Source organism: Equus quagga, chromosome 3 (genome assembly GCF_021613505.1).
Source record: "Equus quagga isolate Etosha38 chromosome 3, UCLA_HA_Equagga_1.0, whole genome shotgun sequence".
Taxonomy (NCBI): Eukaryota; Metazoa; Chordata; class Mammalia; order Perissodactyla; family Equidae; genus Equus; species Equus quagga.
In genome coordinates this window covers 73,962,480-73,980,772 of record NC_060269.1, presented here as the reverse complement: position 1 = coordinate 73,980,772, position 18,293 = coordinate 73,962,480, and the positions used below count along the sequence as shown (strand labels likewise).

General features: G+C 38.3%; 1 protein-coding gene across 3 annotated transcripts in view; it reads left to right on the top strand.

Annotated features, from left to right (window-relative positions):
• Window positions 1-18,293, top strand: part of BANK1 (B cell scaffold protein with ankyrin repeats 1) — a 322,048-nt gene that overhangs the window by 258,767 nt on the left and 44,988 nt on the right. For all 3 annotated transcript variants that reach the window (XM_046657599.1, XM_046657598.1, XM_046657600.1), the window contains 3 exons: window positions 6,196-6,274; window positions 9,536-9,844; window positions 14,257-14,562. In XM_046657599.1, coding sequence (XP_046513555.1) covers window positions 6,196-6,274; window positions 9,536-9,844; window positions 14,257-14,562 — 694 coding nt within the window. The remainder of the gene's footprint in view (window positions 1-6,195; window positions 6,275-9,535; window positions 9,845-14,256; window positions 14,563-18,293) is intronic.

Sequence of the window (18,293 nt, the reverse complement as noted above, 5' to 3'; positions counted from 1 at the left end):
TTTCTCTCTATCTGTAGCATTTTGCAAGTGTGTGTATTTTAAAAGCTTGTTTCATTTTGCCTCACCTAAATTCCTTCTCTTCCCCACTGGTGGCACGGTATTTGAGGTTTGCGAGCCTGGAATGTTCATATTTGCATAGCCCACATTGTCTGGCACAGTGCTCTGTGCAGGTGAGCTCTGGGTGTCATCACCGGCATCTCCATGGCCCTTGCCTGACGTAAAGCACTCTTTCACTGACATCTTAAACCTATTTTTTGAAAAACAAATCTTCAGCACAGTTGCCCTATGAAAGTCCTGGTTCTTGAAACTCTATACACGATGACTTCCATTCTTCACTTCCATTCTACTCTTTAAGATTCTTCAATCCAGTGTGAATTCACACAATTTTATTGTAATTCTCCTCATCAGGGTCACCAGTGACTTTGATTGAAAAATCTTATGAATTGTTTTCAGAGCTTTTCTTTTCCACTCTTGGTGAAGCATTGAATATTGTGGTCTACTTGAAATCCTCTGTCTTGGTCTATTCAAGCTGCTATAACAGAAATTCTATAAACTGGTGGCTCACAACAGCAAACATTTATTTCTCACAGTTCTGGAGGCTGGGAAGTCCAAGATCACGATTCAGCAGATTCGGTGTCTGCTGGGGGCACTCTTCCTGCTTCATAGATGACCATTTTCTTAATGTGTCCTCATATGGCAGAAGGGGTGAGGGATTTCTGTGGGTCTCTATTAAAAGGGCACTAATCCCATCCATTAGGGCCCTGCCCTCATGACTTAATCACCTCTCAAAGGCCCCACTTCTGAATACCATCACCTTGGGGGCTATAATTTCAGCATGTAAGTTTTGGGGTGGACACATTCTATCTAAAGCATCCTCTCGTTGATTTTTCTGACAGCTCTCCCTCCAGGTTTTCTGCTTGCTTCCATGACTGTTTCTTCTAGTATCCTTTGCTGAATCCTAGAATCTAGACCTCAGAAAAGTTTGGAGCAAAAATATTTCTAAGAATCGTCATGTATAGATATAAATTAAAGACAATGCAGTGGATAAGGTGACCTAGAGAACACACATTCTGTGAGAAGAGAAGAGGAATAAGCATGGAACCCAGGAAAGGCCAATTGTAAAGAGGGTTGGACAGTGCAGACCATAGACTACATTTAAAAACACTTTTGCTTGGAAAAATATCCAAATTATTACATTTTTATTGTGACACAGTGTTTTAGTATTATATCAGTGCACAAACAAGAGAATAATCTACTTATCCACAGGTCCCTTTCAGACTTTGGATTCTATAATTTAAGTGAAGATAACCATTATTTTTTTTTTACATTTACAGCTACAATCCTTACAAAGAGATGGATTTTAATTTTATCATTCCCATTTTAGTGACAGAGATGGCTAAAATCAAACCAAGCATGTGGTCCAATAAGGTGCTAGTACCTCATAGATAAAGCCACAACTATGGAGGGTTTGAAACAAACACAATTCAAATAGATCTAGAGTGTGGTTAAAAGTGTCAGGTGGCCAAGCCTGAAGTTCACAACTATAGTTCGAGCTGCATCGTGGGCAGAGATAAAGAAAAAAGCTGTCATCTGGGACCAGGGCCTCTGGGTCACCACCCCTGGAGGCTGGCTGGAGGGTGGCCTCAGAATGAGAGGATGTGTGGGGTGGGCACACCCAGTGAGTTGAGGTCAAAACAAGAGATGTGCCAGCTACAGAGGCCAACCCTCCAGAACCTTTGTGAAAGCTAAACGTTTTCAAATTTGTTTTCCTAAATTTGAGGGAGTAGGTCTCAATATTCGTGCTGTTTCTTTCTTCCTGTCTGTGAACTTTCAGGTGAAACTATCACTTGTCCCCTTGGCCCCTGTTCTTTTTGCTTCATCAGATTGTCCTTGTTGGTCACAATTAGAAAACTGACTCACTCATTGAGTAGAATCAGACTGCTAGCCTTTGTCACCTGGTCAAAGTGTCTGTTCGTCACTCAGTTTTTTATCATAAGATTCTGTCTAAAAAATAGAGCAGGGGCTGGCTCCGTGGCCGAGTGCTTAAGTTCGAGTGCTCCGCTGCAGCGGCCCAGGGTTCAGATCCTGGGCGTGGACATGGCACTGCTCATCAGGCCACATTGAGGCGGCGTCCCACATCCCACAGCTAGAAGGACGTGCAACTAAGATATACAACTGTGTAAAGGGGGGGGGGGGTGGGGGGGAAAAAAGCAGAAAAGAAAAAAAAAAGATTGGCAACAGTTGTTAGCCCAGGTGCCAATCTTTAAAAAAAAAAATAGAGCATATTTCCTCAGATTATTCTAACTAAATTTTGGCCCATGTCAAGGGAAATGTCCACTTTTCTCCCTCTATCCAGGTTTAACAGCTCCATTTCTACTTTATTCTAGTTCATTCCTCTACCAATCATGAACACAGTTCCTATTTAATCTTCACATTCAGGATTCAAATTTCTGTAATGATATAAAAAGAAACTTTCACTAGAAATTATATAAATCTGCTTTTAGACCATATTCCTTGATGGCCTAAGGAGAAGAAAATTCTCTTGAAAGATGTAACGAGAGCTAAGATACCGTACTTCTACAATATGCCCTTGAAAATTGTTTTTGAGACTCTGTTTGCTGTTATTCATGGCTTTAGTGTAATGTTGTTCATTATTCTTAACATTTAGTAAGAATAATCTTTATTATTTCAATTGGAATATTATCTCAGATTCTCCAGCCTAGTGCCTTCATTTTGGGTAATATATAAAATATTATAGGATCAATTTGTTACTCTTCAAACATATATGTATCTTCTTATTCTCATTCCAAAGACTGCCATGTGCTTTAAAGGTGGCAAAATCATTTATAATCAACACTGTGGAAAATTGGGTAAGAGTTGGGCTAATTATAGTATCTTCAGAATCTCATAAAAAGGTGGAGAAACCAACTGCCACGTGAAGATTGTTTTTATTCACTCCCTCAAAAATCAGAATGTTATGATCAATTTGTACAGAACTAGATGCCAAAGCTATGTAGAGCTTCACATACCTTTTTTTAGCTTATTTTGCTAATGAATGATTTTAATTATATTAAGCACTGTGTGTTGCAAGGACTACCTACAGTCTGGAATATTACATTGAGCTAATAGATTTGACTGTTTAAGCTAGAGTTTTCATTTAGAGAAGTGGGAATCAAGGCAAGTATCAAGATAATTTTTTAATTCAATCTCCTCATCCAAAAAAAGCAACTGAATAAATCTTTGCCTTGAATTTCTTAATTCTCCGTTTCACCTGTAAGGACTTGGTTTATTGCAGTGAAATAAATAAAATATTGTATTCCAATCATTTTAATATTTTTCTTCCTCTCCTGGTAAAAATATGATACTTTTGAGAGTGGGACTTGTGTCTCTTTTTTATTTCTAACTTATTTTCCTTACTTGATAACAGAGTATTTAGCACATAGTAGGCCTGCAGAAATATTCGATAAATGAATGAAGTCAGACTCTAGCCCTAGAAAAAGCAACTTGTCAAAGAATTAAATATTTCTTTTTCCCTAATTCCCATCATCTCTATTAGCTTGTAAATTATAGAGGTGTTTTTAATAACAAAATCATACTGCCACACTTTGATCAGATAGAAAGTTTATATTCCAGTTCTTTTTCTGTCACAGCAGAACCTCTACAGGCGCACAGCAGAGAGAAATAAGGTAAATAACTATTGGTTCATTATTAATGATTCCTCCATCAAACCGATGTGATCACACACCTGCTTAAATGTAGTTCTATGTTTTGTACGATGAGGGAAAGTCTAACATGTGCAGACTACATTTATTGAGCACTTCCTATGTGGTAGGTGTGATATGTGTTTTATTTACATTATTCTAATTTAACCCTCCCAGCACACTGACGGCATAGAGGTTACTATCCACATTTTGTAACATAGAATGCTGAGATTTAGAGTAAAGTATATTGCCCAATGTCACACAGCTAATAAATAATAGAACCATGATTTGTTCTTGGATTGACTTAAAAATCCATGCTCTGTCCACTGCCCCAGACAGCCAAGTCTTGAGGTGATTAGATGCAGTGCCACCATACTTGTCTTTGAAGCCATCATTGATTTTGTTAGACAGTTACTAATATATCACTAGATCTAACATATTTTTCAAAATAAATATGATTTAAGTGTAAGGAACTCAAGTAAGAAACATTTGTTTTTAGTGTAAATATTTCTAAAGATCCTCTCATTCCTGAGAAAGCAATTACTTTCTGCATAGCCTGATTATACAAAATATCTACTTTACATAATACTTAGGAAAGTGCTCGAATCAGTCAGTCTTGGCTATTTTTTCAATTTGGAAGCTACTTCCTTTGAGACACTGTTGGGCAGGCATGTTTGTTTTTGCAAATGTCGTATAGCTTTAGGTTATGACATGAAAATGATTGTTAGGTTTCAACCTTAGTACACACATGTGCACCCACATGCCCGCACATGGTCTCTTTATTAATTTACACTGAGTTTAAGCTGATAATTTCTAGGCTTGCGAATAGTATATAGGAAATTTTACATAATTCCTGAAATCTTTGAAAACCATTCCCAGTATTCAACTAGTAAAAACTTCCTTGATATGATTGTAAGAATATTATGGAATTTTTAAATGTATTCTTGATCTACCTTTTGAAATATAGAGCTCAGGCTAATTGGAAACAAAGAATGTCTATATTAAGCAATACTTTTAATACCGAAGCATAAAAATACCAATCAACTTGTCAATCTCCCTAGTAAAGTTACATGATTTTTCATATTAGCATTTGACTGAGTCTACCAAAGGAAAAATATGATTTAAATAGAAAATGAACTTCTGCATCAGGCTCACTAAAAAAATACTAAAGATATTTTTATTTTAAAGATTCAACTGGAAGTCAGACTGTGATGCTTCTCTGGATAGCATTAGTTTGAAAAAGAAAAAAAGAAGAAACTCCATTGGGCTTCCATTGGCCAAAGTGGTTGACAAACCAAATTGATGAAGTCAATATCCCGGTCAAATACCCTTGCATACCAAGGCTCTTATAAATTTAGTAATGCTTTAATATGGATGCTTCTAATTTTTAGAGGGATATTCCAAATGCAGAGCAAATGGCTTAGTCATTTCGATCAATTTTATTAACAAAGGCCTAAATCATTTGAATAATTAGTTGGAGTTCATGGTAACAAAATGTGACGTATGTTAATGCACTCAAGCTTCATCTCTTTCTCTAGATGCTTTTGCAAAAATAGAACTGTCACTGGTATCACTTAGCTTTCTCTACAAGTACCAACGTGTTCTGCTACCATAGACCCCATGTCTTTTTCAGAGATTCTGAACAAAGACTAGCAATTCCAGAGATAACGAGTTTCTGTCCTTTCTTAGTAGTTCTCCTTTCTAAGTGTAGGGCAACTGGTTTCAGAAGGACAAACATAAATTCCCTTGCTCGTTTTTTTTTCTCTTTTTAAAGATAGAAAATAAATCACTTTATAATTTCACTGTCTTTCATTGTATTATAATAATTGATGTAATTAAGAATGTCTTTTGAACTGGTAAAAGAGACAAAAACGTTAAAAAGAAGCAAGGTCATGTTTTTTAGGAGAAATAATTGTGTTCAATTTTATTCAGGAGTTCTTTACTACAGCCAAATTTCATGATTATCACTTTGACTCTTAAAGTAGTTTCATTTGTTTTAAAGATTGGCACCTGAGCTAACAACTGTTGCCAATCTTTTTTTCTCCCCAAATCCCCCCAGTATATAGTTGTATATTTTAGTTGTGGGTCCTTCTAGTTGTGGCATGTGGGACGCCGCCTCAGCATGGCCTGATGAGTGGTGCCATGTCAGTGCCCAGGATTCGAACCAGCAAAACCCTGGGCTGCCGGAGTGGAGTGCGCAAACTTAACCACTCGGCCACGGGGCCAGCCCCAAAGTAGTTTCATTTTTAAATCAATTTATTGTTTATTATACATGTTCTATTGCTCCAGTTATACTTTTAATACTCTGTGTCATTGAACAATTGTAGATGGCACTAATATAAAAGCTAAGATATGTAATATAATCAAAATATTCAAATAGAAACCTTAAAACTATTTTTTTATTTCCACAAGTATTAACTTTCCATTTAGTATATGTAAAAATACAGATTTATTAAGATTAATGCATTATTGAAAATTACTTTTTTTTTTTCAGATCCAAGAAGTTAGCACAAATAATGAGCTAGAAAATGACTATGAAGAGGATTTTACCTCATTTTCTGCATTTTCTCCCAGTAGGTGTTCTTATACGTTATGCATATACATATATACATATATATATATATATATATTTAAGATTCATATTAAGGCATATGTAACTGGTAAGTTAAGACTGAAGAGAGCTTGGAAAGGTTTGAAGAGCATGGAAAGATATTTAATTAACTGAATGACTTTTAATTTATACTATAGGAGAGCTGTTACTGTATTATCTTGCTAATTTAAATACTTCTATTAAGTTTAATGTTTAGTAATCAAACACCAAGTTTTTCTACCCAAAGAGAAGGCACAAGTCAAGTCGATGTAAATATTCTGTTTGACAACTGTATTTTTTCAATTTGTTTTTTTTTTTAAACAAAGTCACATTCTTTTTCAGACCTTAGTTTTCTCAGCTGGGAAATGAGAAGGTTGGCCTAGGACTCTCTTTGGCTGTAATAGGATGTAATTCTGTATTGTGAGGTCTGAAGACTAGTTCAGAATCTTCCAGCATGCATATAGCTCTTCCTGTTATGCCCGCTTTCACTGGTGTACGACAGCTTGCTCACATCTCCACCAGCATGTCTGATAGGCATGTCCCACCCAACATTGCCAAATCTGAAAATCCTAATTCCTGCCACTCTCAAATCTGCCCTGCCTGCTGACTTCTCCATCTCCGTCAGTGAAGACTCCTTCCTTGTTCAATTTAGTTCAAAAAACCTTGGAGCCACCCTTGGCTATTTTACTTTCTCTCCTACCCTATATCCAGTGACCCTACCTTCAAAATACAGCCGGCGTTCAGACATTCCTCACTCCTTCGTTTTGTTTATCCTAGGCCACACTGTCATCAGCTGTCCCCTGGATTACTGCAATAGCACAGTGGCTTTCAAAGGAGGGCTATTTTCTGCCCCTGACAGGGGATATTTGTGAATGCATAGAAATTTTTTTATTGTCTTGACTTGAGAAGGGAGGTTTGCAACTGGCATTTAGTGGGTACAGACACCAGAAATGCAGCTAAATACCCTATGATGCACATGCCCCCCACAACACAGGATTATCCAGTCCAAAATATCAGTAGTACTGCTATTAAGAAACCCTGCAATAGCGGCCTCCACATTTGCCACTCTTGACACTCTATGCTTCATGAAGGAACTAATCACTCTTCTGCTCCAGGTCCTGCAATATCTTCCCATCATACTTATAATCCTGATCATCACCTACGAGGCCCTCGATAATCCTTTTGGTCCCATCTCTGACCACTCTCTTGCTTGTTCACCTCACGGTGGCATCTCACCCATCAAGCATGCTCTTGCCTGGGGACATTTGTACTTTTAACAGGACACAGTTGCTGCTCATTTAAACATTATTGACCACTAGTTTTTCAAATGATAGGCTGACTTGGAAATCAAATAAAATTAAATGCAATGCTTTAACTAGCATACTTTAGCAAACTCGGTAAACTCTTTCAAACATTTTTACAGAACGCAAAATAATACTAACTATTAAAGTAATGAATTAATGCACTAAATTTTAAGGTTATGCGTTTTATTATCATTATCATGCCTGTACTAAGAAAACATTGTTTCAGTTATTTGTACAGAAGAACCTCATTTCTGCAGACAGTTTGGGCCTGGAACTGTCTCATGCATGAAACTGTGTGACTGGACTCAGCTCTCAGGTTCTTTCACGGGAGCGAGGGTGAAGCATGAATACCCTGAGTCAGCAGATTTTCACTGATAGCACTATTGCTGTGAAGCTTGCTGAAAGCCACTGACACACCTCGGGCTCTCCAGGGCTGGCTTCCAGGTTTGGGCACATTTGACAATGACCAAGGAGACTCTGTTGTTCAGACAGTGTATGCATAAAACATAGACACTGACTGACTGCATAAACATCAGGGTGGCTACAAGCAATTCCCTATAGCGTGAATGTCATTCTAAGCTGATGATGCATTTGCCCAGAGAGGAATAGTGACGCCCTTTGCTAGCCTGACAATAATTTCTTTTCAGTCACTTCATCATCTGCTCCACCAACATTTCTAGAGACTGCTTTATTTCAGGCTCAGCGTTTGGTGTTAGAGGTAGAAGAGAAATGAGATGTGCTCAGAGATCTGTGCAAGAACAAAAGGCCATCTGCTCTGCCTGGGCCGGTAGCTAGAGAATTTTGGTCTGCAGCTCTGGTACTGGCAGCTAAATCTTTCTTCTTTCTCATGTGAAAGAAGAGAAAAGCAAAAAATGATATTCCGTGTAAAAATATGGGGCATGATTTTTCCACTTGACTAATTTTTCTCCCATTGTTGAAAAATTTCTACAGTGTAACTCTTCATTTTTTAAAATATTCATTTTTCTCTATCCTCTGCTGTTTGGCTTCTTTATCATGTTTTAGTTTAGCAACACTTTAAAATAATTGTTTGCTTTTCTATTGCACTGACAATGACAACGATTCACATATTCCCTCCAATGTAGAGATTCCAAAGTTTGTTTTACATTTTTGTGAATACTTTACTTAAAGCTGAATTTTTATAAAGAAAATTTTAACAAAAAGAATTTTTAAGATTTAAAGTTATCACATTATAAATTTTTTTGTATTTTCTTCCTGAGTGGTTAGAGAGCATTTACTGTGTATGGTATAAAAACAAATAATGGAATCATGAATCTTAGAATGGAGGGAATTTGACTGGGTCATTTGGTTAAGTTTCAGGATAGAATACACTTTATAAAAGTGAGAGAACTGGGCCTTAGGAATATTTACCTACTCTTGATGATTTGGATACCTTCCTCCTCAAAAAATATTAATACTTTTTCTCAAGTAATGTTTTCAAGAATTAAGATATAATCTGCTGATAAATATATATTAAAATAAGTAATAATCAGATTCATTTTTATTGCATTATTTACAAGCAAGATAAGATTTATTTTTTCTTGGATTTACCTTTTCCATCATTTACTTACTACTTACTATGTCACTTATACTGCTTTCTAATAAAAATGCCATCGTGCAATCATATGTGCAATCATGAATCTGCTCAAACAATAGCTGTAGAGAATCAGAATATTATTATCTGATGAGTGTGTCATATACTGAGGTAGCAAGATACAATGGAGCTTTAACTGTTCATTTGGTAGACATGTTAAAAGCCCAAGAATGAGTTTGCACCAAAATTATGCATTTGTCAGCTTTCCACTGCATCAGATTGTAAAGGTTTTATTAGCAGTACTACCCCTTCCCTATGATACGACAAAGTGAGAGAGGCCTCCAGGTGGTGTGTGCAAATGAAGTCATACAGTCTCCATCATAAACAGCTGTACAGAACCCAGCATTTCATCACGAAAGCAGCCAGACATACAGGGAGAGTGCAGAAGGAGCTGAGTCACATGAAACATCAAAGGAGAAAGAAGAGAACAGATCAGGCACGGAGGCCACGCACAGCCCAGCAGAGGATGGCAGTGACAGTTCTGAGAGCCAGTATGATGACTTGTATACGTTCATTCCTGGAGACAACCCAGAAATCGATTCACGAGAGCCGCTCGTGAGCGACAGGCCACCTCTCCCCCCGCCGCGACCTGTAGCTGCTGCCTTCCAACTGGAAAAACCTCACTTCACATCACAGGGTAAGTTTAAGGTTAAAATAACAACAACAACCACAAAAACCTTGGACAGGCTTATGTAGCATAGAGTGCAGTGGCAAATCTATACAGAGGAGATCAGCTTTAAAACCAAGAGCAATGTTCTTTCCATTCTTGAACAACGGGGGCCTGGGAAATCAGGCAGCAGATACCTGACACTCACTCTTTCTTCCTTTCTTCTTCCTTCTTTCCTTCCTTCCTTCTTCCATTTCTCTCCCTCTCTTTCTTTTTTCCTTTAGGAACTAAGTCTCATGACAAGCATTAAATAAGTAAAGAGATAAAACTTGGAAGGAATCTGTGGTTCTTCACATAAAATGAACCTCAAGCCTCATGTGGAAAAGTAAATGACCACTTTGCCTTTAAAAAATACTCTTAGTCTTCTGGCAAAAGGGAAAGGCTAACGTTCTACAGGTTTGAAGATGGGCTTGGCCCCTTCCCTGAGATGGTGGCTGCAGGGGAAGGGAGTGGTAAAGGGTGTCACACACTGCATTGAGACCAAAGTCTGGGAACACTCCAGAGGTTGCTAACGTGGAAGGACAGTAAGTGGCTATGATGGGCTCTGCTCCCGGATGCAGGAACTCAGTGTGTACGGGGGAGAGGGCAGGGAGACCAAGAGGAGCTTCCATGGTGGGCTTATCTGCCTGGAGTGTCCTACAGCCGAACCAACTTCTGGCCCCGGGTTCACTCTTACAGTCACTAATTACCATCCACTTTATTGGCCACTGTTTTATATTTATTTTCCAAATTCATAAAATGTTCTTACAAAGCAAATCTAATAAGAGGAAAGAAATATCTATTATCAATACTCCATTTATCACTGTACTTTAGTTCTCCAGTCCTAGAAGGCAATAAAGGACAAAAACGCTGTTTCAAAAAGTGAATTTTGAAGCCATGAGTTTTAGTATGCGTCCTCGAAGGCCCTGTCCCTGTGAAGGTTCAAGTTGGTCGACATACATCTTTACTAAGGTTATGCACTACATTTAGAGATGGAAAGCACTGCTTAATGGGAAGTATGGAATACCTGATGGGCACCCCTCTGATCATTCACTGATTCAACAAATGTTTATTGATTACCTCCTATGTTCCAAGTCCTTATAGACCGTTGAGACAGATCAGTGCAGTAAGTATATCGATGTTGGAGGTGGAGGAAGGGACATAGATTAGTAGTACACTGAGAGCAAAATTCTGATATATTTTTCTCATTTTTACAGATGTGAATAATTTTACGTAATGATTAAAATTCATTGTTAAGAAGGCAAAGTTGTGCTGTATCAGGTTAAATCTCTTAAAGGAGCTAACATTAAATCATATATCCTAATGTGAATTCCTACAAATAGTATGCTGGTTAGGAGGTCCAAGACCACTCTGCCAAGGGCATTCACCAGACATCCAAGGCCAGAAGTATAATGTTGGCTAAAGTATCATCCGAAAAGTACCAAATATAAAAAGCAAAATAAAACAAAAACCCACTCCTTTTATTTAAAAACTCCCTTTTTATATTTTACATGCAATGTTGCTTTTAATCTCATGTTCTCATAGGGCTGATATTGGAAGTAAATGAAAAATAAAATGCTAGTATTTTTTCTTAAAATTCTTTCATTAAGGTCTTTGAAAGTAAGACTGGAAGCTACCACTTATTTTTTGCCAGAGACTTTGTGTAGATTCTTTCACTTTAGCTGGCTTCAGGAATTGTCCTTCAAGAGTAGCTTCCACAGGGGCCAGCCCAGTGGTGCAGCGGTTAAGTTCACACGTTCCGCTTTGGCTGCCTGGGGTTTGCCAGTTTGGATCCTGGATGTGGACCTACGCACTGCTTGTCAAGCCATGCTGTGGTAGGCATCCCACATATAAAGGAGAGGAAGATGGGCACAGATGTGAGCTCAGGGCCAGTCTCCCTCAGCAAAAAGAGGAGGATTGGTGGCAGATGTTGGCTCAGGGCTAATCTTCCTCAAAAAAAAAAAAAGAGTAGCTTCCGTATGCCTTCAAGTTATTGAAAAAGAGAAACTACCTCATCAATGCCCTAAGCATCAAATTCCCCACGAGGGATTTATAACATATTCATTGGAGAAAACAATAATATAGAGTACTTCCAGTTTATAAAGAACACACTGTCTCTTTTTATCTTCACAGCAAACTTGCACGGCAGCAATCACTGTGCCCCCTCTTTGACTCAGACCCCAACTGCAGAGCCAGTGGTTGGAGTGTGTCCCACACTTCTCTGACAGCTTCCTAAGCTTCGAGGATTCTTTTCTTCATAATACACTCTTGCCCCAATTATTTCAAAAATTAGAATTATATGGGTCATTTATCTTAATCTTTACTTACTAATGTATAACCTGAATTGAGAAAGCTCAGGTCCCACTCTGACATGAAAGTATAATTTAATACATTGGGAAATAGAAAGTAAAGTGAATTATTTCTAGTGCAAGTCCAACTTTAGAGAGAGTTGGGAAGAGAGGTGGGTAGAGAAACAGAGTTAACAGCTCAGGAAATCAGCTCATAAAAGTAAGATAGTTGACACATTCCACTAAAAATGAAACACTGTAAAAGTGTTTCCCACACACTTAATCTCGTTTCACCTGTGATGCTGTCAGTGAAACAGAAGTCACGAAGTCAAATCTCCAAACCACATTCACCAAGGGAAAGGCAAGTCGTGGTGATTTTAAAGTTAGTGTTAGCATGCAGGCAATGAAGACTTCTCGGTCAAACCCACTGAGACAGCCAGGTCTGACTCTCCTGAGAGATGATCTTGTTCTCTCCTCATAAGCCGACCCCCAAACAGATGCTGCATCTTCTTATAATAACATCCTTTTATTGTGCTCTACAGCTTGTCTTTCTCCTTAGCTCCTAAGTTTTTCCACTAAAATATCCAGAAGTAAACTAAAATTGTTTCGGTCAGATTCTCACCAAAAAGAAAAGAGAATAGTTCTCCCTTAGTTCACATGCATAAATCTCTCGGGACAATACAGGCAAGCAATAATTTTTCAGTCAATAACTGAAATCCTTTCCATTTCCTTGTTTTCATTAAAACTTTAAGCAACATATTTGTCAAAGGGCAAATTTTAAAAAAAAAGCTCATGGGCCTGGCAGAGAGCCATCAAAATTCTTTTCCACTTATTCATTAACTGAAGTATATGATTTATTTGTGTTCTGAATAACTTCTATTAAAATATTTAGCATATTCTTATAAAAATATGTAAAGATTTTCCTGAGTATGAAAACCATAAAATATTATTTATTCTTTTCATATGAATGAATCTTCAAGCCATTGATTATCCATGCCATCTTTTATGTCGTGAACCCTTCTTTCAGTGTCCTTTATCTAGGAATGAGGTTCATGTTGGCTTGTAGAAATCAAGAGTTGCATTTTTTTTTTTTTTTTTTAGGAAGATTAGCCCTGAGCTAACATCCACTGCCAATCCTCCTCTTTTTGCTGAGGAAGACTGGCCCTGAGCTAACATCCGTGCCCATTTTCCCCTGCTTTATATGTGGGACGCCTGCCACAGCATGGCTCGATGAGCAGTACGTAGATTTGCGCCCGGGAGTCGAACCAGTAAACCCAGGACTGCCAAACCGGAGTGTGCGAATTTAACCCCTGTGCCACAGGGCCGGCCCAGAGTTGCGTTTTTGAAGTTCAATTTTTCACAGCCAGACTGAGACTTACTGTAAGAAACCAAGTAATGCTGCTTTTGGCTATTCCCCTCTGTCCTTTGCAGAGAAATTGAATTTTAGGCAAAATACTCAGTGCAAGCCACTGAAGAAAAAATCTAAGAGTATTATGCTTAAAAAAACACAAGTTTTCAAAGCATTTGGAATTTGAGGCTTAGTTTTATAACTCAATTTTGCTGATATTAAATCATTCAAAAGCTATGTGCAAAATTATATGTTTATTTATATGTTTTCAAAGAAATCCATGTCAAACTTTTTTCTTAACAAATTTAAAATTTTCAAACTGCAGAAGGATATGCAGGCAAATTATGTGGTTCACTTTTCTCTTTTTGGAATTTATGAGATGACATGTAAATTACTTTTGGGGAGGTTCAAGCAAGTGGCAGATGGACATCAATAATATTGCATATGGGTGCTGGCCCCATTGCCGAGCGGTTAAGTTCACGTGCTCTGCTTTGGGGATCGCCGGTTCAGATCCTGGGCACAGACCTAGCACTGCTCATCAAGCCATGCTGAGGCAGCATCCCACATAGCACAACCAGGACTACAACTAGGGTATACAACTAGGTACTGGGTGGCTTTGGGAGGAAAGAAAAAAGGGGGAAGTTTGGCAACAGATGTTAGCTCAGGGCCAATCTCCCTAAAAAAACAAGCAAACATACTTTAAAAAATAACACTAATAATATTGCTTATAATAGGAGAGTAACCACCATCTAAATATTTCATAACAGGGAAAATGTTGGAAGACCAAATGGAAAGAAGTCAACATTGGTGTGATCCTGGTGCAAGACAAGAAACAGGAGGTGAACCTAAAAGGGAAGAAGAAAAGAAAGAAGAGGAAAAGGAGCCGGAGGAGGAGGAAGATCCATACACTTTTGCTGAGATTGATGACAGTGACTACGACATGATACTGGCCCATATGAGTACAAAGAAAAAAACTGGAAGTCGATCTTTCATTATAAACAGACCTCCTGCCCCCACACCTCGACCCACGAATCTCCCTCCGAAAGAAGAAGCCACACCTTACATAGCCCAAGGTAATGGTTTTTGTTATTGCTATTGTTTGTTTGCGGGGGGAAGGTGTCCCTTTTTTGGATTGCGTCTAAACCCCAAAGACGAAAAATATCTTTTCAAGTCACTGCTGAGTTGTCTTGGCCCATTTTTAAATTTAGAAACACAGTGAACACAGAAAATAAGAATAATATAGGGCTCTGGTTTCTAATTCTTCATTAAGAAGGATAATTTTGACAAACCATCCAAAGAACATGAAACCATAGCATGGGTGGCGAAATCTGTTTGACGCTTCTTCCATAATTCTACAAGAGGGGAGCTCAACTCCCGTGAATAATGCGCAAAACAAGAGAAGAAGGTCAGTACTTGACTTTTTACCCCTAATCCCATTTGAGATAATTTTAAAATCCTGAACAGTTTTGAACACTGGCATCTCAGATGTGCAGCTCCCACTCCTCTGATAACTGTGTTTCACCCCTGTGGTTACGATTCACTTCATCTGTCGTGGAATTTCTGCTGCATTTCAGACTCCAGTTCTTTCTCATTCTCTACTCGGTTGGTTCTAAATAAAAAACTAACAAATCCCTTGTTTGCATCTGCAGCCCGTGCAGGATGTATGGACTCTGCTGTTGCTTCCTAACACGCTTGGATCCTCTGTTCGGTTTGGTGTGCTCCATGAGTCCATAGTGTCTAAGAGATGACTTTTACTCATCAGTGCACTGCAAGCGTATGCATTGTGTGTCTTTGTGGGCTAAGATATCACCCTGATGACTGCGAATGTGGAATAAAATAGTGTCTCTATCCTTGAGGAGTTCCTAGGAGACAGATACGCAATAAATACTATAGAATACAATGTGACACTTTCTTAGAGGTTTTTGAACAAAATGTTTGGAATCAAACAAAATGTTTGGGTGACAGCTAAAGCTGAGAGACAATAGATTACACATTCAAATAATCTAAACGAAGCACCCAAACAGAACATTTAAATGTATTCCACAAATCCACCCAGAAGGAACGTAGATACTCATCTGTGCTTAATATGTTCAAAAGAAACCATTCTATAGCTTAAGCGGTATGTATTGAGAGATTTGCATATGAAAATTTAGCAAGTATATACAAAGTTATTTGCCAGGGTGCAATATATTTACTTAATAGTGATCTACAGCTGGTAATTCAAGAAGCTATTAAAAATCAGGAAACCATAACAAATTAATAAATGTTTCAGCTAAAATAAAATGTTAACTGGAGCAATTATCTAGATTATTAAGGTGAGGAATAAGCAGTCAGTAATTCTCAGATTGTCTGACATAGTGACCTCTAGGACATTATTAGCTCTTTGACAAGGTTGCTACATGCCAACAAGTATTTTTTAAAGAAAGAAGATACAGATAGCTCAATACAAGAATTTAGTTATGTTCCAGAAATTTCTGAAGAGGTGCATCGTCTTCTGTATCCCAATCCTTGGGGAGTTCTCAGGACCACAAGTACAGCCTTCCATGTTGCGTTGTTCTACTTTTTGTACTTTATCTTCTCATCCTTCTATTGGCTGTCATATTCTTGCTTTCCACGAGCTCTTTCTAGCTGTCTGTTTGTTCTTTTTTATACCATTCTTTTCTCTTTCTTTGGTTGTGCTGGGGGGAGTGTAATTCAATATCTTTGTTGTTTTTGTTTCATTTTGCTTTGATTTGAGTTTTTAAATTTCTGGGATTTTTGTCTTCAGTTCTCATATTGTCTCTATTATCTTTGCTTGTTGTTCTTTGTGCCATCTGGAATGCTTGATAGTTCCATCAAATATCTGGCTATCTGTAGCTATGCTTTCATGTTGAATTAGGAAGCATAAAAAACCTGCATGGGAACCCTGGTTGTTAACTTGTGGACTGCATCGGAGGGAAATGGGGAGTGGGCCAGCTTTTTCTTTGAATTATCCCAAAGTGTTAGTTTATGTAGATCTATTCTCCTAAGCTTTTCAAGTTTTCCAGAATAAAATCCAACTAACTCCAGTCTACATTTATACATCTGGTTGCCAGCACTCTGAGATCAGAGTGTGGGAAGAAGACTGGGAAATTTCACCATTTGGAATGCACAATTTAACTTGTTCTCCCTGTGTTCAGTCCAACGTGTAACTCCTGCCACCCACCGTGCCTCATGTCCAATGGCCAGAACTACTTCTGTTCAATTTCTCCAAAGAATAAAGCTTCAATCGTGGATGATTGCCTCCTTTCATTGGAGAAGGAATTTGGGGCTATGACTGCCTTAGACTTTCAACCAATCCTCTTGTTAAGATGATTTTCCTCCTTATTCATGTATTTATTAATTACATAAAGCATTATTGTATACCAAATGATAAAGTCTTTCTGTGCAGTAACTATGTAAATTCCCTACAAGACAATGGTACAATTTGTCATAATTATATATAAACACACATACACATAGGAACTCTAAAAGAATCTTAGAAATCCTGAGTTTCTAAGAAATTTTAAAGGCTATTTGTCTCACCTACTCATCCCAAGCCTGACACCCTTCAACATTTATAAGATATCTTTCTAATCCAATTACACAATCTAATTTGTTCTCACAACATTTGAACTATATGCAGACAGGAACCAGTGTTATAATGTCGGGTTTTTGTTTTGCATTTAAGCATATAAAAGCAGGTATGGTTATTTGCCCCACATCTCAAATCAGTAGCTAAAACTGAACTGTAGATGAGGTCACAGAGTCCCTTTCCACTAGTTTTTCCTTTGCTCTTTAACTGGAATATGCTTGTTTGCCTCTTCCTTTTTCGCTATCAATTGTTGATCATTCTGTTCTCACATTAGGAAAACATCGCCTCATCAGTTCATTCTTTCTTGATGTTCTTTGCATTTCACAGGGTAAAAGTCTTTTATCAGCTCTTCTCATTTTTTTTCCCTAGCTCATGCAGATCTATTAGAAAAAATTGTCACCATTTCCCAGAAAGCCATCCATTCAATTATAAGAACATTAATTTGCCCCAATTCTTGCCAGAGCACAGAGCGGTGGTAGAATGTTGTCACATCCAGGATGTATTAATATAGCCAAAAGAGAAAGATGAGGAGTAGGGGATGGAAGAAGAATGCAGAATGCAGAATCCCAACTTACTATTTCAGAAACTCAAGAAAGTACTGGCAGAGAGACTAGGCAAATAAACCAGAGAGATACAGGAAAATCATGCTGGCTTTTGTGAGATAATAGAAAATATATATATTGATGACTACCCCTGGTTCCTGGCTCAAGGCTCCTGCAACCCTTGTAATTTCCTGGGTGATAGGAGTGTCTTTGTTCTATTGAGGTGACTCTGAGGGGGCTCCTGGATGGCTCCCAGATGGAGGCTGGTCACCGGAAAGACCAAGCCATGATTAGAAGCTTGGAATTTTCAGCCCCGCCCCCCATCCTCTTGAGAAGGGAGAAGGACTGAAAATGGAATTAATGATCAATCATGCCTACGTGAGGAAGCCTCATGAAACCTCAACAGTAGGGGATTCCAGGTTGGCAAACACATCCACACAGGAAGGGTGACACATCCCAGCTCCATGGGGACTGAAGATCCTGTACTTGGGACCCCTTCAGACCTCGCCCTATGTGTCTCTTCATCTTTTAACAAACTGGAAAATGTAAGTGTTTCCCTGAGTTCTGTGGCTGTTCTGGCAAATTAATCAAATCTGAAGAAGGGGTTATGGGAATCTTTGATGTGTAGCCAAATGTGGGCAAAAGTTGTGGGTACTCTGGGAATCTACTG